The 20069-nt window shown below is 38.6% G+C and overlaps 1 protein-coding gene across 2 annotated transcripts in view; it reads left to right on the top strand.

The window, feature by feature from the left end:
* The window catches only part of PRIM2 (DNA primase subunit 2), a 278477-nt gene that overhangs the window by 240433 nt on the left and 17975 nt on the right, over positions 1-20069 (top strand). For both annotated transcript variants that reach the window (XM_067753525.1, XM_067753526.1), the window contains exon 12: positions 2398-2480. In XM_067753525.1, the coding sequence (XP_067609626.1) occupies positions 2398-2480 (83 nt within the window). The remainder of the gene's footprint in view (positions 1-2397; positions 2481-20069) is intronic.

Raw genomic sequence — 20069 nt, forward strand, 5'->3', positions numbered from 1 at the left:
AGACTCCAGAAATTTGTCAGTTACAGGTTAGGTTTCCCTACCCCAGTGCTGGTTCCTACAGAGATTTCTGCTCTGGTTTGTTGTGATTCTCTCTGTCTGCCTCTCCCTCCAATTTTGGGGGCAGTGGTTTGCCCTGTGACCTCATTTCTTTGACAGATCTGAGAGGAGTTGTTGATTTTTCAGTCTGTTCAGCTTTTTTTTTTTTTTTTTTGCGGTATGCGGGCCTCTCACTGTTGTGGCCTCTCCCGTTGCGGAGCACAGGCTCCGGATGCGCAGGCTCAGCAGCCTTGGCTCATGGGCCCAGCCACTCCGCGGCATGTGGGATCTTCCCGGACCGGGGCACGAACCCGTGTCGCCTGCATTGGCAGGCGGACTCCCAACCACTGCACCACCAGGGAAGCCCTGTTCAGCTTTTTACTTGTTAGGATGGAGTGACAACTTCTAAGCTCTTTCTGTGCCAGACTGGAAACCAGAAGTCTCTATCCTTTTAGATTTGTGTAGTTTGCAAAGCTCTGTAGCCCCTAGGTTGACATATTTCATTAACCAGCACTGCCTGGAATGGTGTTGTTCAGCCAGTCAGAGTTGATGTAGGTAGAACTATATTCCAGACTGTTTATCCATCCTTTCCACAAATGTGTGCTGGGAAGTTCTATTCAACACTTTGCTGGAATCAGCATTAGTTGTGTCTACATCCACTTCATCTTAAGTTACCTGTGAGTTCAGCCCTTTCCAGTTTGGAAGATTGTTCCCTTTGATGTGGAAGATAGAAACAAAGTAGGAGTTGTCAAGTTCTGTTTTCTTTCTGTCATTTGTCAAAATAACACCAGCTTCCCTGCTCCTGAGGTGGTTTGTTTCTTCTGTTTTCTTCTTCTTGTGAGCGTAGCTTTGAAAGACTTTTTTGTGACCTCTGGTTTTTTGTCAATCTTCAGTTTCTTCTTGGCTTTGCCCTTTCTGATCCTTTTCATTACAGGTATAGCCATTATTTCAAATGAAATTTGGACAGTTCAATTAATCTGTCTCTTTCTGGTGTCCTTTAATAATTCTGGGCTTAACTAAGCCTCATTTGTTTCTCATTGGGACCCTTTGCCATTTCATCATCAGACTTTTTTTAGAGTAATAATGTTGGCTAACCCATGTTGGGTGCTTCCTACGAGCCGAGAGAGTGTAAGGGCTTTATCCTCCATTGTCACAGGAACTCTGCGGGTGTATTTCCCACACATGACAGACAGTGAAGCTGAATCAACAACAAGACACGAGACGTGCCCATGGTCCCCTGACCCATAGCCGGTAAAGTGAGATTCAGATGCAGGAAGGGCAGCTCCAGACTCTTAACTACGTGCTGTACAGCTGCTCGTCACACTTCCTCGTACTAAATGGCATTACAGTGTTGATCTTAATAAACTATATACTACGGTGAATTTTGTGACTTTCATAATTTGTAGGGATCCAGTGTTATCATGGATGCTTTTACTTGTAGTTAAGACTTTTGGTTAAACACATTTGTTTAGCATCTAGGCTGTTTTTCCATTATTTTTGCTGCGACCAATTTTCCATTGATTTCATTAAAAATGCACAGTTGTTTCTAATTAACTTACAGGTCCATCATCTGTATGACTGAAAAAAATTATCTGGTTTCCTGTATTAAATTTTAAATTAAGTATGTTGACTTATCATTACAGTTTCTTATTAAAATACCTAAAATTTCCTAAATTTTGGCCTAATGCAGCTTTTACATTTCAATTCTTCTGTGTTATTTATGCATATTTTTTAGTAGTCCATCCATATTTTTCTCATGAAATAATATAGAGATTACATGTACCTACTATAAGTTGTTTTTCTATGAAGCAGTTTCCTATTTGTCATCTCATGTCCATCTGGGATTCCTTTAAATTTATATGGATTCTACTCTTTGGGAAGTAGGCATAAAATTAACATGTGAAAATGATGTGAGATTTTTATATTTCTTAGAGTTCGCACGTTTTTCTTTTTGTTTACACCATCTGTCTTCCTTTATGCCTTTATGTAATTTTTTTAAACTAGAAAAAAATGTGAGATTGCATAAAGTTTTTAGCTAAACTGTTTTATAGCTACTTGGTGATTATCTCTGCTTGTTAGCTAGTAGCATAATTAAAACTGCTTCCTCCTTCTAGTGAGTGGGCAGCCTTGCCTGAGAATGCTGGAATGTTTTATGTAAGTCTTGAGGCTGTAGTGCCCTGGTAACCGCACAGCTCAGTCGTCATTTAGATAAAGAGAGGAAAGCAGTTGCACCCATGGGCAATTAACTTTTTTATTAATAAGCTGTTAGACAATTAAGGGGCGCTGAGACGGTCTTTCGAGTGTGGTGGTGTATTACGTCCGGGTGAATAACCTTGCTGCTGTGCTGCTTGTCGTTGTCAGGGTGCCCCTTCCGGCACAGTGATCCCGAGCTGCTGAGACAGAAGCTGCAGGCGTACAAGATCCCTCCCTCAGGGATCAGCCAGGTAGGTCGGACCCTGCCCTGCAGCCTCAGCAATGAGACAGTGGACAGACCCTTCAGTTTCATGTCATGTTCTTGCAGTGACACGTTGTACTACCTTCTGGGCCTCACGCCAAACATCCTATCTTCTGGGTGAATTAAGCCAAAGCTTTGGCTTTTCTGCTTTAGACTCCTTGGAAATTCTAGTTCTTCTGTCTGCTAGGCTGCATTTTTACGTAATAACGGAAGCTGAAAACCTTTTTTTTTCCTCTCAATTTGTTTTACTGTCTCAATGGGGGGCATTTTAAAAAAATTTTTAGAGGAATGCATTTAAGCTTATTAATGAAGCTGAAAATCAATGATATCATATTTCATTTTGGAGACTTTGTGCTGTAGGGAAGTTGAAGGAGAAGATAACGCAGTATGGACTGGCTGGGCATTCTCATTTACTACATCAGATCCACACTTCCGAGGATAGTTCATCAGGTCGAACAGTTTATCAGACTACTTTGCCTCGTAAACCACTTAGATAAAAAAAGAAATGCTCAAATGTAAAACCAAATATTTAAGAGTATATCGTTTAATAAACATGCGTTTAAAAAACTTGTGACCTCACAGACATACTGTCTCTAGTGTGCTTTGTAAGTTGGCTTGGATTTTGAAGGAGTTCAAGAGGAGCTTCTGCTTCCTTAGCTGAAAAAGAACAATATCTGTTTTAGAGCCGGAACATCTAAATCATTATATATCAATTTTTTTTTCTTGAAAAAAAAATTATTCTAGAAAACTCTACTGCTTCTGCTGCATCCAGAGTATATATTGAGTTTAGTCAATTCAGTTCAAATCTTATGGTTTTTCTGTCCTCTGGGGAAGGCAGTGCTCAAGGTGCTCTTTGCAAATGCTAAGAAGATTCAGATATAAACCCTGCTCCTTCATAACCAGAATCTGGAGGGAAACATGTGCCGAGTGTAATGAAAGAGGCACACATAGAGTGTCTCGGCTCTTCTGAAGATGGGGGATGGCTACCACATTGGGAGGCTGAGGATCACTTCCTGGAAGAGATGCTCTGTGACTTAGGCCTTGAGTGTATGGGGGTGGTTAAAAAGAGAGAAAGTGTGAATAAAAGATGGTAAGTGTATAGGATTACTAGGATTTCAAGCTTACGGTATTGGTGGCACCAGTACATCAACATTAATAGGCAACCTAAAAGAAGTTGTTGGTTTGAGAGATTAGGTTTGGAGCTGGGACAGTTAAATGGCAGACAGAATGTGGATTTGTCAGTGCATTAGACAAATTCCAGCTGCAAATCTGATGTTCTTTAGGGTTAGAATTGTAGAACTGTGGGATTGGAAGGGACATTAGAAGAGATCTCTTCACTTTTGTGGAGTTGTGGGGTGTTACATGCCCTTGGGTGCACAGCAACTAAGTCAGTAGAAACAGAAATGGAAGCCAGGCCTTCGGACTCCACGTTTTCTTCTCAACCCCAATTTACTTTAGAGCTGATTATCGTGAGTTTTCTGTGGGAGAGGAGAACAAATAATGGAGAAGAGGGGGTAGGGAGTCAAAAGCCAGGACTCAGAACAGAATCTTGGCTGATGCTTCCCTTTGTCAGGCAGTAGAAGGACAGAGCAGAAATGGGGGGAGAGGGAGGGAGTACTTCAGGAAAGTGCAGTGTACAAACGTCAGGAGAGGAGTGTGAGAGGAGGTGTGGACCACAGGGTCCTGCGTAGCTGAGGGACTGGGTGGGATTAGGACTGAGGAGAGGTGACTGGATTTGGTGAGAGGCGTCAGTGTCCTGGGGGAAACCAGAGCAAGATCACAGTCACTTAAAGATGAGCGAATGAGACAGTGGCTTGGATCTGCAGACAGTGAGCATGTTTCACGGAAGGTGCTAGTGAAAGGGGTGTTGGCGCTATCAGCGTAAGCCTCGTGGGTGGTTTGTTTGCGTGTTTGGGGCCAGAGGAGACCTGAGCCTGTTTGTAGGAAGAGGAGAAAAGAACCCATCAGAGAGGGTGGGCTTGATAAAGATAGAAACAAAGATAATCCCTCTCTAACCGAGCAGAATTAGCTTATGTCTCCATTACATCATGACCACAGTGTACACCCCTTTGCTCTTTTTCTTTTTCTCCAGTTTTCTTGAGACAAGATTGACATACAGCACTGTATAAGGTGTGCAGCACAGTGCTCTGACTTACATACATCATGAAGTGATGACCACAGTAAGATTAGCAAATATCCATCATCTCATATAGATACAAAAGTAAAGAAACAGAAAAAAGTATATTTTTTCCTCGTAATGAAAACTCTTTATTTTCACATGTAATGCACAGCAGTGTTAATTATGTTTATCATGTTCTACATTACATCCTCAGTAATTATTTATCTTATAACTGGGAGTTTCTACCTTTTGATTGACTGCCTTCATCTAGTTCCCCCTCCCACAAACCCACTTCTGAAAACCACAAGTCTGACCCTTTTTTCTATGAGTTTATTTGTTGGTTGTTTGCTTTTTGAAGTATAATTGACTTACAATGCCATGTTAGTTCCCGGTACACAACATAGTGGTTCGATATTTCTTTATCTTTCAAATAATCACTATGATAACTCTAGTTACCATCTGTCACCACACAAAGATATTACATAGTTATTGACTATATTCCCCACACTGTACGCATCATCCCTGTGACTCATTTATTTTATAACTTAAAGTTTGTACCTCTTAATCTCCCTCATCTGTGTCTCTCCTCCCCTCAACCGACTCCCCTCTGGCAGTCACCTGTTTGTTCTGTGTATCTATGACTCTGGTTCTGTTTGGTTCTGTTCATTCATTTGTTTTGTTTTTTTAGATTCCACGTATAGATGAAGTCATATAGTATTCTTCTTTCTCTGTATGACTTGCTTCACTTAGTATAATATTCTTTTGGTCCATCCATGTTGTCCCAAATGGCAATATTTCATTCTTTTTTATGGCCGAATAATATTCCATTGTATATATGTACCACATCTTCTTTGTCCGTTCATCTGTTGATGGGCACTTCATGAAGAATCACTTTTTAAAAAATATAGGCTATTATCATGTTTATCAAGAAGAGTAATGCTTTTATTTAACAGTAGTGACTATGTATGTACACTCTTACCTTTGACTCCATTGCATTCCTCCATTTATGCTCAATCCACAAGTAGATTCCTTACTTAGTTGCTGTGATAGTAATTTCCACGTCATCCTTTGGACCTGCATTGTAACTTTTTGTCTGAGATGAACACAGATGCAGAGTGCATGTGCGCAAGCTGTAAATAATATTTTGCTCTCATTTAATGTCTTTATTGCGTGGCTTTTCAATAGAGTGAAGCCAGCTCAGGAGCTGTGTTCTAAAGGGAAGAAAGTTGATGAATGAAAAATCCATGTAAAACATCTTGATGAGTACTTAGTTGCAGGCTGGCATAAGGGCAAATTAGAGCTTAAAAACTCCAAGTGCATGTTAAAATACTGAAAGACAGTCAAGAAAAATATCATTTAAATGCATTTAAATGCAATGTAAGGCTCAATGGAGCTACTTTTATTTCAGAGAAAAACTACTTGAAAAAGATACCTTCAACATTAAGAAATACTTAGATCTTAATAATTAGAATTTTGATGATCAGAAGAGAGATAATTATGACTTAATTGGCATCACCTACTTTTTAAAGAAGCGTATTTATAGGATCACATTTCATCATCCTTTTTGAATGAGCTTGGTATCTTAGGAAGACCGGAACTGAACAACGATAAAGCCAAAGATGATGGGCAGTCCTGCATTTATTCCTCAGCCCTCCCCCAAAAGAGAAAAACATGGAGGTCAGGTCACCAGCAAGACATCAGAATCCTAAGTGTTCATACCCCAACAACGTAGCTTAAACACACACACAGTAAGAAGAGAGAGAAATGAGTGGGGAACCAGACAAATCCACAGTTACATTTGGAGACTTGAGCACTCCTCTTTCAGTAATAACTAGAATAAGCAGACAGAGAACGAGTAGGGATGTAGAAGACTTGAGCTATAAACATACTGCCCCACAGCAGGTGAATACACACCCACATAGGTCACATCCTGGTCTTAAAAAATCCATTACAAAGTTGAAATGAATTGAAATCAGACAAAGTACGTTCTATGACTGTAACCAGTACAGTAAGGGAAGAAAAAGAAATAGAAGGCAGATTAGAAGGGGAGAAAGAAAACCTTCCTCTAATCTCAGACAATGTGATTATCTATGAAAAAAAAAGTCAAAGAACCTACCAAAATGCTATTATAACTAATAAATTGCAGGCTACTAAGTCAGTATACACAAATCAATTATATTTCTTCCAAAAAACAACTGGAAATTTAAAATTTTTTAATTATCATATGCAATAGTACCAAAAAGATGTAAATGTTTTTTATATGTATTTATCTACAGAATATGTGCAAGATCTTTATGCTGAGACATTGATGAAAACAGTCAAAGAACAGAGTTAGAGGTACACACTACCTAATTTCAAGACTTACTGTAGGGCTACTGTAATCAAGACAGTGTGGTTCTAGGGAAATGAAAAACATAGAGATCAACTGGACAGAATAAAAAGTCCAGAAACAGACCCACATATATATGGGCAATGGATTTTTAAATAAAGGTGCCAGAGCAATTCAATCGGAAAAGAATATTTTCCAACAAGTAGTTGTAGAAAAACTGAAAGTCCATATGTCAGAAAAAAAACAAACAATAAAACCTAGACACATACCTCATACCTTTAAAAAAATTAATTTGGAGTGGGTCATAGATCTAAATGTAAACCTAGGAGAAAACAAGAAAATCTGAATAACCTTGGATTCAGTATGTTCAGTAAAAGAAAATGTTGATAAATTAGACTTTATCAAAATTAAAACTTTGGTCTGCAGAAACACTGTTAAGAGAGTAATAAAATAGCCATAGACTGGAAGAAAAATATTTGCAAATGATGTATTTCATAAAGTACTTATCTCCAGAATTATAAAGATATAAAGTCCTCTCAAAGCTCAATAATCAGAAAACAGTTTTTTAAGTGAGTAAAAAGTTTGAACAGACATTTCACCAAATATTTGAATAATAAACACGTGAAAAAAACGTTCAGCATTAGGTATTAGGGAAATGCAATTTTAAGAGTATACGTCAATTAGAATTGGTCTAATTAAAAAAAAAACAACCTAACAATACCAAGTGCTGGTGAGGATGCAGAGTGACTGGAAGTCTCATTCTTGCTGGGAGCCCACATGGTAGAGCTGTTGTGAAAGCAGTTGGCAATTTCTTATAAAGTTAAATTTGCACATACTGTTTGAGCTAGTTACACCACTACTAGATAATTATACCATTGAAATAAAAGCCTTAAGTCCACACAAAAACCTGTACATAAGGGTTTATAGTGGCTTTATTCTAATTCCCCCAAACTGGAAAAAACCCAGTGTCCTTCAGCATGTGGTTGGATAAACAAATTGTGTTATACCTCATTTTATTGTGCTTCACTTTTTTGTGCTTCACAGATGTTGTGTTTTCTTAACAAATGAAGGTTTGTGGCAACCCTGCGTCAAACAAGTCTGTCGGTGCCATTTTTCCAACAGCATTTGCTCAGTTCGTATCTCTGTGTCAGATTTTGGTAGTTCTTGCAATATTTCAAACCTTTTCATTATTATTGTATTTGTTATGGGTGATCTGTGAGTGGTGATCTTTGATGTTACTATTGTAATTTTGGGAGGCACCACGAACTGCGCCCATGTAAGATGACAAACTTAATCAGTAAATATTGTGTGTGTTCTGACTGCTCCGCTCACCGGCCATTCCCTCATCTCTCTTCCTCTCCTCTGGCCTCCCTCTTCCCTGAAACACAACAATATTGAAATTAAGCCAGTTAATAACCCCATAATGGCCTGCAAGTGTTCAAGTAAAAGGAAGAGTCAAACGTATCTCACTTTAAATCTGAAGATTAAGTTTAGTGATGAAGGCATGTCAAAAACCAAGACAGGCTGAAAGCTAGACCTCTTGCACCGAACAGTTAGCCAAGTTGTGAATGCAAAGGAAAAGTTCTCGAAGGAAATTAAAAGTGTTACTGCAGTGAACACATGAATGATAAGAAAGTGAAACAACCTTATTGCTGATAGGGTGAAAGCTTTAGTCTCTGGATAGAAGATCAAACCAGCCACAACATTCCCTTAAGCCAAAGCCTAATCCAGAGCAAGCCTCTAACTCTCTTTAATTCTGTGAAGGCTGAGAGAAGTGAGGAAACTGCAGAAGAAAAGTTTGAAGTTAGCAGAGGTTGGTTCATGAGGTTTAAGGAAAGAAGCCGTCCCCATAACATGGAAGTGCAAGGTGAAGCAGCAAGTGCTGATGTAGAAGCTGCAGCAGGTTATCCAGAAGAGGTCTAGTTAAGATAATGAATGAAAATGGCTGCACTAAACAACAGGTTTTCAATGTAGGCGAAGCAGCCTTACATTGGAAGAAGATGCCATCTAGGACTTTCATAGCTAGGGAAGAGAAGTCAATGCCTGGCTTCCAAACTTCAAAGGACAGGCTGATTCTTGTTACGGGCTGATGCAGCTGGTGACTTTAAGTTGAAGCCAGTGCTCATTTACCATTCCAAAAATCCTAGGGCCCTTCAGAATTATGCTAAATCTACTCTGCCTTTCCTCTGTAAATGGAACAACAAAGCCTAGATGACAGAACATCTGTTTACAGCATGGTTTACTGAATATTTTAAGCCCACAGTTGAGACCTACTGCTCAGGAAAAAAAAAAAAGATACCTTTCAAATTATTACTGCTCATTGACAATGCACTTGACCACTCAAGAGTTCCAGTGGAGATATATAAAATTTATGTTGTTTTCCTGCCTGCTAACATAACATCTACTCTGCAGCCCATGGACAAGGAATAATTTCAACTTCCAAGTCTTATTTAAGAAATACATTTTGTAAGGCTATAGCTGCATAGGATCTGGGAAAAGTCAATTGAAAACCTTCTGAAAAGAATTCACCATTCTAGATGCTGTTAAGAACATTTATGATTCATGGGAAGAGGTAAAATACTAACATTAACAGGAGCTTGGAAGATGTTGATTCCAGCCCTCATGGATGACTGAGGGGTTCAAGACTTAAGTGGAGGAAGTAATTGCAGATAGGGTGGGTATAGCAAGAGAACTAGAATTAGAAGTGGGGCCCAGAGGTGTGATTGAATTGCTACAATCTTATGATAAAACTTGAATGGATGAGGAGTTGTTTCTTGTGAATCAGCAGAGAAAGTGGTTTTTTGAGATGAAATATAATCCTGGTGAAGATTGTTGAAATGACAACAAAGGATTTAGAATATTCTATAATCTTAGTTGATAATGCAGCAGCAGGGTTGGAGAAGACTGACTCCAGTTTAGAGAGAAGCTCTCCTGTGGGTAAAATGCTCACACAGCATTGTATCCTACAGAGAAATCATTTGCAAGAGGAAGAGTCAGTTGACATGGCAGATTTCATTGTCTTATTTTTAGAAACTGCCACAGCCACCCCAGCGTTCAGCAACCACTGCCTTGATCAGTCATCAGCCACCAACATCGAGGCAAGACCTTCCCCCAGCAAAAAGATTAAGACTTGCTGAAAGCTGATGATGTTTAGTGGTTTTTTTTGCAATGAAGTATTTTTAAATTAAGACGTGCATTGTTTTTTTTAGGCATATAGCTATTACACACTTAATAGCACTGGGAAACCAAACAATTTGTAGCTCACTTTATTGTGATACTCGCTTTATTGCAGTGGTCTGGAACTGAACCCACAGCATCTCTGAGGCTGCCTATAGGCATGCAATGGAATATTACTCAGCAATAAAAAAGGAACAGACTACTGGTATACCCAACAGCAGGCATCATGCTAGGTGAAAGAAGCCATATGGTATGATTCCTTTCATGTGACATTCTGGAAAAGAAATCTATACGTACAGAAAACAGTGATTGCTGGGAATGGAGGAGGTGTTAGTTACAAAGGGATGGGAGGTCATTTGGGTGATGGAAATGTTCAGTCTGATTGTGGAGGTGGTATCATGACTGAATTTGTCAAATTTTGCAGAACTATACACTAAAGGGGGAATATTTTACTGTATGAAAATTATACCTTTTTTAATGGAAAAAAAGAGAATAGGTAAGTGGTAGCATAAAGAGCCAGTTACTCATCTTTCATAGCAGGAATTCAATAGGTTAAGTTAATAAATAAAGAACCCAAAATATCAGCATGTAATTTAGAATTATATAGGCAACAATCTAAATATATGGCCCAAAGTGGAAATGATGAAAAGTAATTGCATCTTGGGAACAGACCAAGCAGGGAAGAAATGTGGTGTGGAAGCTTTTGATATTAGTAATTAGCTGCTTTGTATACTAAAAAACTTATTTTTCACTTCCACAGGCTTAGAGGTTGAATGGGACAGTCTCATGTATGAAGTATAAATTAAGTGGTGTGTGCCTAATGGGTAGGTGGTAATAGCAGTAGTAAGAGCTGATGTGAGGTCTTTGGATGTGAGGGTTTTAACCTTTATCCCTCTGTCCTCCCACTACCTACCGTGGTGTCCTGTCCATGTTAAGGGCTGTGAAAGGTCTGAGATTTTGTCCTCCTTGCTACCTGAGAACTTAGCTGCCACAATTTCACGGATGATGGCAGGACCTGAAGGTTGTAGCAGTAGCAGTATATCAGCGTTTTCTTGTGTCAGCTCCCAGAGCCCCAGTTCCCACAGAGCAGCGTGAGGAAGGCCAGGTACTGTGGCCTGTGCAGTGGGTTCTTTCGGAGGAGAGAAACTCCGAGTGTGGGGTTCTGGATCTTTCCTCTTGGACAGTTCGCATGCCTACAGTTCCGTTCAGTGGAAGGTTCTGTATGTAAGGCTGTTGGTTACAGGAACATCCTTGAAACAGTGATCTGGAGCAAAGGCCATTGTTTTCTGTGCTTGTAAAATGTTCAGAGATTTGAGACCCTGGAAAATCCTCTCTTAACTGACCAAGCTGGTGACCAAATGAATAAATAAGTATGTCTACAAGCTGTATTGGCCAGTTTTTTTATTGGCACCTTCCCTTTTTCCTCCTTAAAATACTGGTATGCATTTTAAGCTCAATTTCTTTTAAGAATTTCCAGTGAGGTAATAATCCTTGCAGTGCTTTGCTAGTTTGTTCAGTTAACCATATCTGTCAGTAGTTCCCGCCTAATTTAGGTGTCTTGAGTTTTGGTCTTTACTTTTCATTTTGCTTTCACCCTTTGCATAAAAATTGCAATTTTATGATGAAATACTAATATTTTAAGATACAGACATTTTAAGAATCTGCATTCAGAATATTGAATAAAATCTCTAAATGATCTTAAATACGTTTATTTCTCTGAAGAGGTTGTGTTTTTTTTTGTTGTGAAAAGACACACTTGAAATTTTCAGATTGCAGTTTTTTCACTGGCGCCTGGAACAGTGTGCTATATCCTTTCTTACTAGTAAAGTTGTCTTTTTACTGTGCTGAATAACATATGACATATCTTTAATTCTCATACAGTTTAATAAAGAACAGTAATTGCTGCCCACAGAGTACCTTTAAAGGTGATAGTTCTTTGTACTATGTGTCATAGTAGAGCTAACACCTTTTGTTGTAATCTGTGAATGCTTTTACTCCTCAGTAGCTTTTCTCTCTTATTAGGTAGAAGTGAGAGGTGTGCTTGGTCTGTCACTGGACACAGGACTTCCTTTCTGGTTTTATATTCTGGTCTGCACTGCGCGATTGTGCCAAGGGCTGGGATGGGGGCTTTACACAGTGGACTGGGCTTCCCTTGGCTCTCGCCACCCTGTCATCCTGTGATGAGGGGTTCAGACCTCAAAGCAACACTGGAGAAGGTGGGACCCATGCGCCCCGTGGCCCTGATGCTACAGAGCTCTGTTCCTCTGCAGCACTTTCCTTTCTTATTTTTCTTTTTACTGTTAATTCAGTTGAAATTCTTTTTGGTTTCTTTCAGGGAAAGCCTTTACTGTGAGGTGAATAATGATATGGGGGTACCTACATTTAGGAATATGTTTAATACATTATTTAAACACTGGCAAATAATATGAAATAAAGATAGAATAGCTCAGAGTATAAATTACAGTTGGTAACAGGGTTTCAAAAGTACCCGTTACTTTTTTTTTTATTTAAGTAAAATTCACATGATATGAAATTAACCATTTAAAAGCATACAATTCAGTACGCTTAGTACATTCACAGTGTTGTGCAACCACCACCAGTCAGCTCGTGACCCCAGTGAAACCCGGTCCCTGGGAAGTAACCCACCCAGCCCTGGCAGCCTGCTGTCTCCATGGATCTGTCCATGCTGGGGATTGCATGTAAATGGAGTCATACAACAGGTGACCTTTTGTGTCTCGCTTCTTTTACTGAGCGTGTTTTCAGGGTTCCTCCTTGTTGTAGGATCTATCAGTACCTCATCCCTCTTTATGGCTGAATAGTATTCCATTGTGTGTTTATCCATTCACCCCTTGATGGACAGTAAGTTGTTTCCCCATTTCAGCTGTATGGTCTGAGAGCACCGCTGTGAACATTTCACATACAAGTATCTGTCTGAGTGCCTACTTTCAGTTCTTTTGTGTATACACCTAAAAGTAGAATTGCTGGGTCATAACGTAATTCTGTGTTTAACTAATTGAGGAATTGCCAGGCTGTTTTCCACTGAGGTGATACAATTTTACATTCCCACCAGCTGTGTTGTGAGGGTTTTATATGTTCTCCGCTTCCTTGCCAACGTTTGTAATCCCCTTTTGTTTCAGTTATAACCATCTGTGTTAGTTTTCTAGGACCACTGTAACAAAGTGCCACAAAATGAGTGGCTTAAAAAAAATTATTGTCTATAGTTCTGGAGGCTAGAAATCTGAACTCAAGGTGTTGGCGGGTTTTGCTCCTTCTGAGGCTGTGAGGGAGGATCTGTTCCAGGCCTCTCCTGGTTCCTGGCGGTTTGCTGGCGTCTTTCGCTTTGTACGTGCATCACCCTAATCTCTGCCTTCATTTTAACGTGGCGTTCTCCCTGTGTCTTTACATCGTCTTCCCTCTGCGCGTCCTCTTTCCTCTTTTTGTAAGGACACCAGTCGTATTGGATTTGGGCCGACCCTGATGACCTCATTTTAGTTTCATTACCTCTGTAAAGACCCTGTCTTCAAATAGGGTCCTGTTCTGAGGCAGGAGGGATTGGGACTTTAGCATGCCCTTTTTGAAGGAACACAATTCAGCCCATAACACCATCCTGATAGGTGTGAAGTGGTACCTCACTGTGGTTTTTACTTACATTTCTCCGATGACTAATGCTGTCATTATTTTTCATGTGCTTGTTGGCTGTTTGTATGTCGTCTTTGGAGAAATGTCTGTTCACATCTTTTGCCCATTTTGAATTGTGTTGTCTTTTCGTTATTGAGTTTAAGAGTTCCTTATATATTTTGGATACTAGACCCTTATCAGATATCTGATTTCTGTCTTAGTCCATTTTGGCTGCTATAACAAGTTACCATAGGCTGGATAGCTTCTAACAACAGATGTATTCTCATGGTTCTGGAAGCTGGGAAGTCCAAGATCAAGGTGCTGGCAGATTCAGTGCCCACTGAGGCCCCATCTCCTGGTTCATGGACGGTCATCTTCTCACTGTGTCCTCATGAGGCAGAAGGGGGCGAGAGCTCTCTGGGGTCTCTCTTATAGAGCACTGATCACCTACCAAAGGCCCTACCTCTTTGTACCATCACATTGGGGGTTAGGATTTTAACATACATATTTTGGAGGGGATATAAACATTCAGTCTATAACAGTTTGCAAATTTTTTCTCCCATTCTGTAGGTTGTCTTAACACTTCTTTGACAGTTTCTTTTGATGGACAAGAGCTTTTAATTTTGATGAAATCCAGTATGTTTTGTTCTTGTTGGTTGTTACTTGTAGTTTTGATGTCATATTTAAAAGCCCATTGCTAAATTCAAGGTTATGAAAATGGACACCTATATTTTATTGTAGGAGTCTTATAGTTTGAACTCTTATATTTAGGTCATCAATCCATTTTGAGTCAATTTCTATATATGATGTGATATACAAGGGTCCATCTTCATTCTTTTTCATGTGGATGGCCTGTTGTCTCAGCACCATTTACTGAAAAGACCTTTTTCCCATCATAATGGTCTTACACCCTTGTCAAAACTTCACTGGACCTAGTTATATGGGTTTATTTCTGGACTCTCGATTCTATAGTGTTGGTCAGTATGTCTCTCTTCTTGCCATATAACACTTTTTTGGTTGCTTTAGCATTGTAGTAGGTTTTGAAATCAGGAAGTTTGAATTCTCCAACTTCACGTTCCTCTTTTTCAATATTGTTTTGGCTATTTAGAGTCCTTTGCAATTCCATATGAATTTGAGGATTGGCTTTTCCGTTTCTGTAGAAAAGGGCATTGGAACTTTCATAGGGATTGCGTTGAATCTGTAGATTGCTTTGGGTAGTATTGATATCCTTTCAATATTATCTTTCAGTCTGTGAACAGGGGATTTCTTTATGTTTGTTTAGGCCTTTAATTCCTTTCAGCAATGTTTTGCAGTTTTCAGCATACGTGTCTTTCACTTCCTGGGCCAAATTTATAGGCATTTTATTCTTTTGAATGCTGTTGTAAATGGAACTTTTTCTTAGTGTTCTTTTCTGATTGTTCACTACTAGTGTTAGAACTACAACTGATTTCTTTGGGTTGTTCTTGTATCTGGCAACTTTGCTGAGTTCATTTATTAGTTCTAATAGGTTTTTTTAATGGATTCTATAGGATTTTTTCTGTATATAAGACCGTGTCATCTGTGAATAAGTATAGTTTTGCCTTTTCGTTTTCATTTGGATGCCTTTTTATTTCTTGCCTAATTGCTCTGATTAGGACTTCCAGTGCATTGTTGAATAGCAGTGGTGAAAGCGGGCATCCTTGTCTTGTTCTTCATCTCAGGGGGAAGACTTTTGTCTTTCACCAAGGATATGTTAGCCATAGGTTTTTCATAAATGCCCTTCATTATGTTAAGGAAGTTTCCTTCTATTCTGTGTGTGTGTTTAACCATGAAAATGTGTTGGATATTTTCAGATACTTTTTCAGCATCTGAAATGATCATGTGGTTTTTGTCCTTCCTTCTATTAACGTCGTATATACATTGATTGATATTCATATGTTGAACCACCCTTGCTTCACTGGGATAAATCCCACTTAGTCATGGTTTATAATACTTTCAGTGTGCTGCTGGATTTGGTTTGCTAGTATTTTGTTGAGAATTTTTGCATCCTGTATTCATAAGGGATATTGGTCTATAATTTTCTTGTGATGTCTTTCTTTGCCTTTACTATCAGGGTAATGCTGGCCTCATAGAATGAGTTAGGAAGTGCTCACTCCTTTTTTGGAAGGGTTTGAGAAGCACTGGTATTCTTCTCTAAATGTTTGGCTGCCATCTAGTCCTGGGCTTTTCTTTGTTGGGAAGTTTTTAAATACTCAGTCTCTTTGCCTATTACAGGTTTGTTCAGATTTTCTGTCTTCTTAGGTCAGTTTTGGTAATGTGTGTATGTCTAGGAATTTGTCCAGTTCATCTAGGCTGTCTAATTTGTTGGTGTGAAGTTGTTCATAGTTTTCGCTTATCCCTTTCATTTCAGTTAAGTCGTTAGTAATGTCCCCACTTTTCTGATTTTAGTTATTGTGTCTTTTTTGCTTTGTCAGTCTTTGTCAAATTTTTTTTTTTGCGGGGGGTGGTATGCAGGCCTCTTACTGTTGTGGCCTCTCCCGTTGCGGGGCACAGGCTCCGGACGCGCAGGCTCAGCGGCTATGGCTCACGGGCCTAGCCGCTCTGCGGCACGTGGGAATCTTCCCAGACCGGGGCACGAACCCGTGTCCCCTGCATCGGCAGGCGAACTCTCAACCACTGCGCCACCAGGGAAGCCCAGTCTCTGTCAATTTTGTTGACCCTTTCAAAGTACCAAGTTTAGGGTGTTTTTTTTTTTTTAATTTTCTCTATTGTATTTCTCTTCTCTATTTTATCTCCACTTTAATCTTTATTTCCTTCTTTCTATTGGTTTTGTGTTTAGTTTGCTCTTTTTTTTTTGTAGTGTAAAGTTAAGTTATTGATTTGAGATTTTTCTTGTTTTTTATTGTAGTGTTTACAGCTAGAAATTTCCCCACAAGCAGTTTTCTCTATATTCTATAAGTTTCAGTGTGTTGTATTTTTGTTTTCATGTGTCTCAAAGTACTTCCCAATTTCCCTTTTAATTTTCTTTTTTCCTTGACCCATTGGTTGTTTATGAATGTGTTGTTTAATTTTTACATATTTTTGAATTTTCCAGTTTTCTTTCTGTAATTGATTTCTTATTTCATCCCACTGTGATCAGAGAAGATGTTTTCTATAATTTCAGTATTTTTAAATTTATTAAGACTTATTTTGTCACCTAACATATGATCTATCCTGGAGAACGTTCCCTGTACACTTGAGAAGAATGTGTATTTTGCTGTTTGGGATGGAGTGTTCCATATTGTCTGTTATGTCTAGTTGGTTATAGTGTTGTTCAGGTCCTCTTTCCTTGTAGCTCATCTGTCTAGTTGTTCTACCCATTTATGAAAGAGTTTCCAACTGTTGTTGTAGAGCTGTCTATTACTACCTTCAGTTCTTTCGATTTTTCCTTCATGTATTCTGGGTCTCTGTTTTTCAGTGCGTATATGTTTGTAATTGTTTCATCTTCCTGACAGATTTATCCTTTTATCAGTATATAATGTTGTTTTGTCTCGTAACATTTTTTGACTTAAAATCTGTTTTGCTTGTTGCTAGTATGGCCCCAGCTCTCTTTTGGTTACTATTTTCATTGAATATCTTTTTCCATCCTTTCACTTTCAACCTATTTTTGTCTTTGGATCTAAAGTGAGTCTCTTATAGAGAGCACATAGTTTGATTATGTAATTTCAGGCATTTTTCCATCCTCTGCAATTGGAGAGTTTAATCTATTTACAGTTAAAATAATTACTGATAAGAAAGGATTCACTTTTGTCATTTTGCTGTTTTCTGTGGGTCACATCCCTTTGTCCCTCAGTTCTTCTATTACTGCCTTCTTTTGCGATTGATATTTTTGCAGTGTACTGTTTGAATTCTCTTCATTTCCTTTTCTGTATATGTATTTTTATTTATTTTCTTACTGGTTACCCTGGGGATTGCAGTTACCCTCTTAAACTTACGACAGTTAGTACCAGCTTAACCTCTGTAGTATACAAACCTCTGCTTCTGTTTAACTCTGTCCCTCCCCCTTTATGTTGTTGTTGTCACAAATTACATCTTTATACATTGTGTGCCTATTAACATTGATTTATAGTTATTGTTTTATGCATTTGCCTTTTAAATCATATTGGAAGAAAAAGAGGACTTACATATCAAAAATGCAGTAATACTGGCCTTTATATATTATGTAGTTACCTTTACCAGTGTCCTTTATTTTTGTGTGGTTTTCAAGAACTGTCTAGTGACCTTACATTTCTGCCTGAAGGACTCTCTCTAATATTTCCTGTAGGGCAGGTCTACTAGCAACAGACTCCCTCAGCTTTTGTTTATCTGGGAATGTATTAATTTCTCCATTTTTAAAGGGCATATGAATCTTGGTTGACAGCTTTATTCTTTGAGCAAAATATGTTACCGTGCTGCCTTCTGTTCTCCTTGGGTTCTGCTGAGAAGGCCGCTGATACTCTTGCTGTTTCTGGTAAGTGAAGAGTGGTTTGTCTTGCTCCTATCCATGTTTTCTTTTGTCTCTTTCAGTGGTTTCTTTATAATGTGTTTCTGTGTGTTTTGTCCTCCTAGGAGTTTGTTGAGCTGTTTGGATGTGTAGTTGTATGTCTTGTATCGAGTCAGGGAGATTTTCAGCCGTTTTCCTTCAACTGTTCTTTATACCCTTCTGTCCCCTCCTCCTGGGTGTCCCGTGTGCATTTGTTGGTGCACCTGCTGGTGTCTCACGTGTCTCTTTGGCTGTGTGCATGTTTCTTCATTCTTTATTCTTCCTACTCTTCAGACTGGATGATCTCAACCAATCTACTTCCAAGTTTGATGATTCTTTTTTCCGCCTGCTGAAATTGGCTACTTTTTCATTTTAGCTATAATTTTCAGCTCCAGAGTTTCTCTCTGGTTCTTTTTTATAGTTTTATTCTCTTTATTGCGATTTTCTCTCTGTTAAGACATCATTCTTCTTTCCTTTAGCTTTTTGTCTATGGTTTCTTTTAGCTCTTTGAGGGTATTTAAGACAACTGATTTAAAGTCTTTGTCTGATGAGTCTAATGTCTGTGCTTCCTTGGGACCAGTTTGTATTCGTTTCTCCTGTGAATTGACCCTACTTTCTTGTTTCTTCCCAAGCTTTGTAATAATTTCTAGAAAACTGGACATTTCAAATATTCCAAGTTGCTAACTCTGGAAGTCTGACTCTTTGTGTGTGCCTGGTCTGTCCACTAGCAGCCACTAGCTACATGCAGTGATGGTATAGCACTTGAAATGTGGATGGTCCTCACTGAGATGTGCTGAAGGCAGTGGTGTATTGGTAAACCAGCTCTGGGGGAAAGAAGCCTTGACTTATGTCATTTGCTGATTTCTGTCGTGTAAATACTCCTACTGGACTGATGTGAAACTACCAAAGTGATGTTACAAACCCTAACTTGGGAAGAGTTGTGCACAGTCCATTCTCACAAGCCAGTGGGGTCAGCTCCAGCACACCGCCTGCCGTGAGTAGAAAATATATGCCAGGTTGCAAAGAATTACCATGAAAAAGCATTGTAAAATATCTTAGTATGATATTTTTATATTGATTACATGTTGAAATGACAGTAAACAATATTTATTTAAACAAGGTGTATTATTGAAATTAATTTCGTGTTTCTTTTTACCTTTTTAATTGTAGCTATAGAAAATTTTAAATTACAGATGTTACTCATATTTCCATTGCAGAGTATTGCTCTAAATAGTTGAGACTATTGAGTATTAGAGTGATTAGGTTCTATTTCCATATCATATTTGCTTCTAGCATACAGTTGTGTTTGACCTATTACAGCCAATATTTACATGTTGACCCATAAATGAGTAAAAATAAAGCTACTCATTTTTCAGGTTTTTTATTAAATGATTCATTATTTACAAGTATATTTCTGTATGAATATTGTTTAAACTGTCTTTTTATTTTTCATTTTAGTGGGTTTTTTTAAGAGAGGAAGAGAAAGTGTTTTAGTTACTTACTCAGCATAACCACTAATGATTATTTTAACAGCAAATCTAATTGGTGCTTCCCGAAAAATTAATAGTGATATTAAAACCTTGAAATATGTAAAAATGTATGGCCTTTATGCTTTTTGAGAGGTTGGTTAACCTCTCTTTTTCACAGTCCAAACATTCTCAAAAAGTTAGTGACCATATTCAATCTAAAACTGGTAAATGCCTTTTAATGAAGAAATCTTTCAAAATGGACAGTTTAAAAGACTTAAAAGTAGCACTATGTCAAGAAAATTTTATGGCAAAGATAAATCTCAACGACTCCTTACTCAGTGTTCATATAAATCTAAACTACCTAAAGCTCCTGTGATTTTCTTAGG

The sequence above is a fragment of the Pseudorca crassidens genome, chromosome 10 (genome assembly GCF_039906515.1).
Source record: "Pseudorca crassidens isolate mPseCra1 chromosome 10, mPseCra1.hap1, whole genome shotgun sequence".
NCBI classification, from domain to species: Eukaryota; Metazoa; Chordata; class Mammalia; order Artiodactyla; family Delphinidae; genus Pseudorca; species Pseudorca crassidens.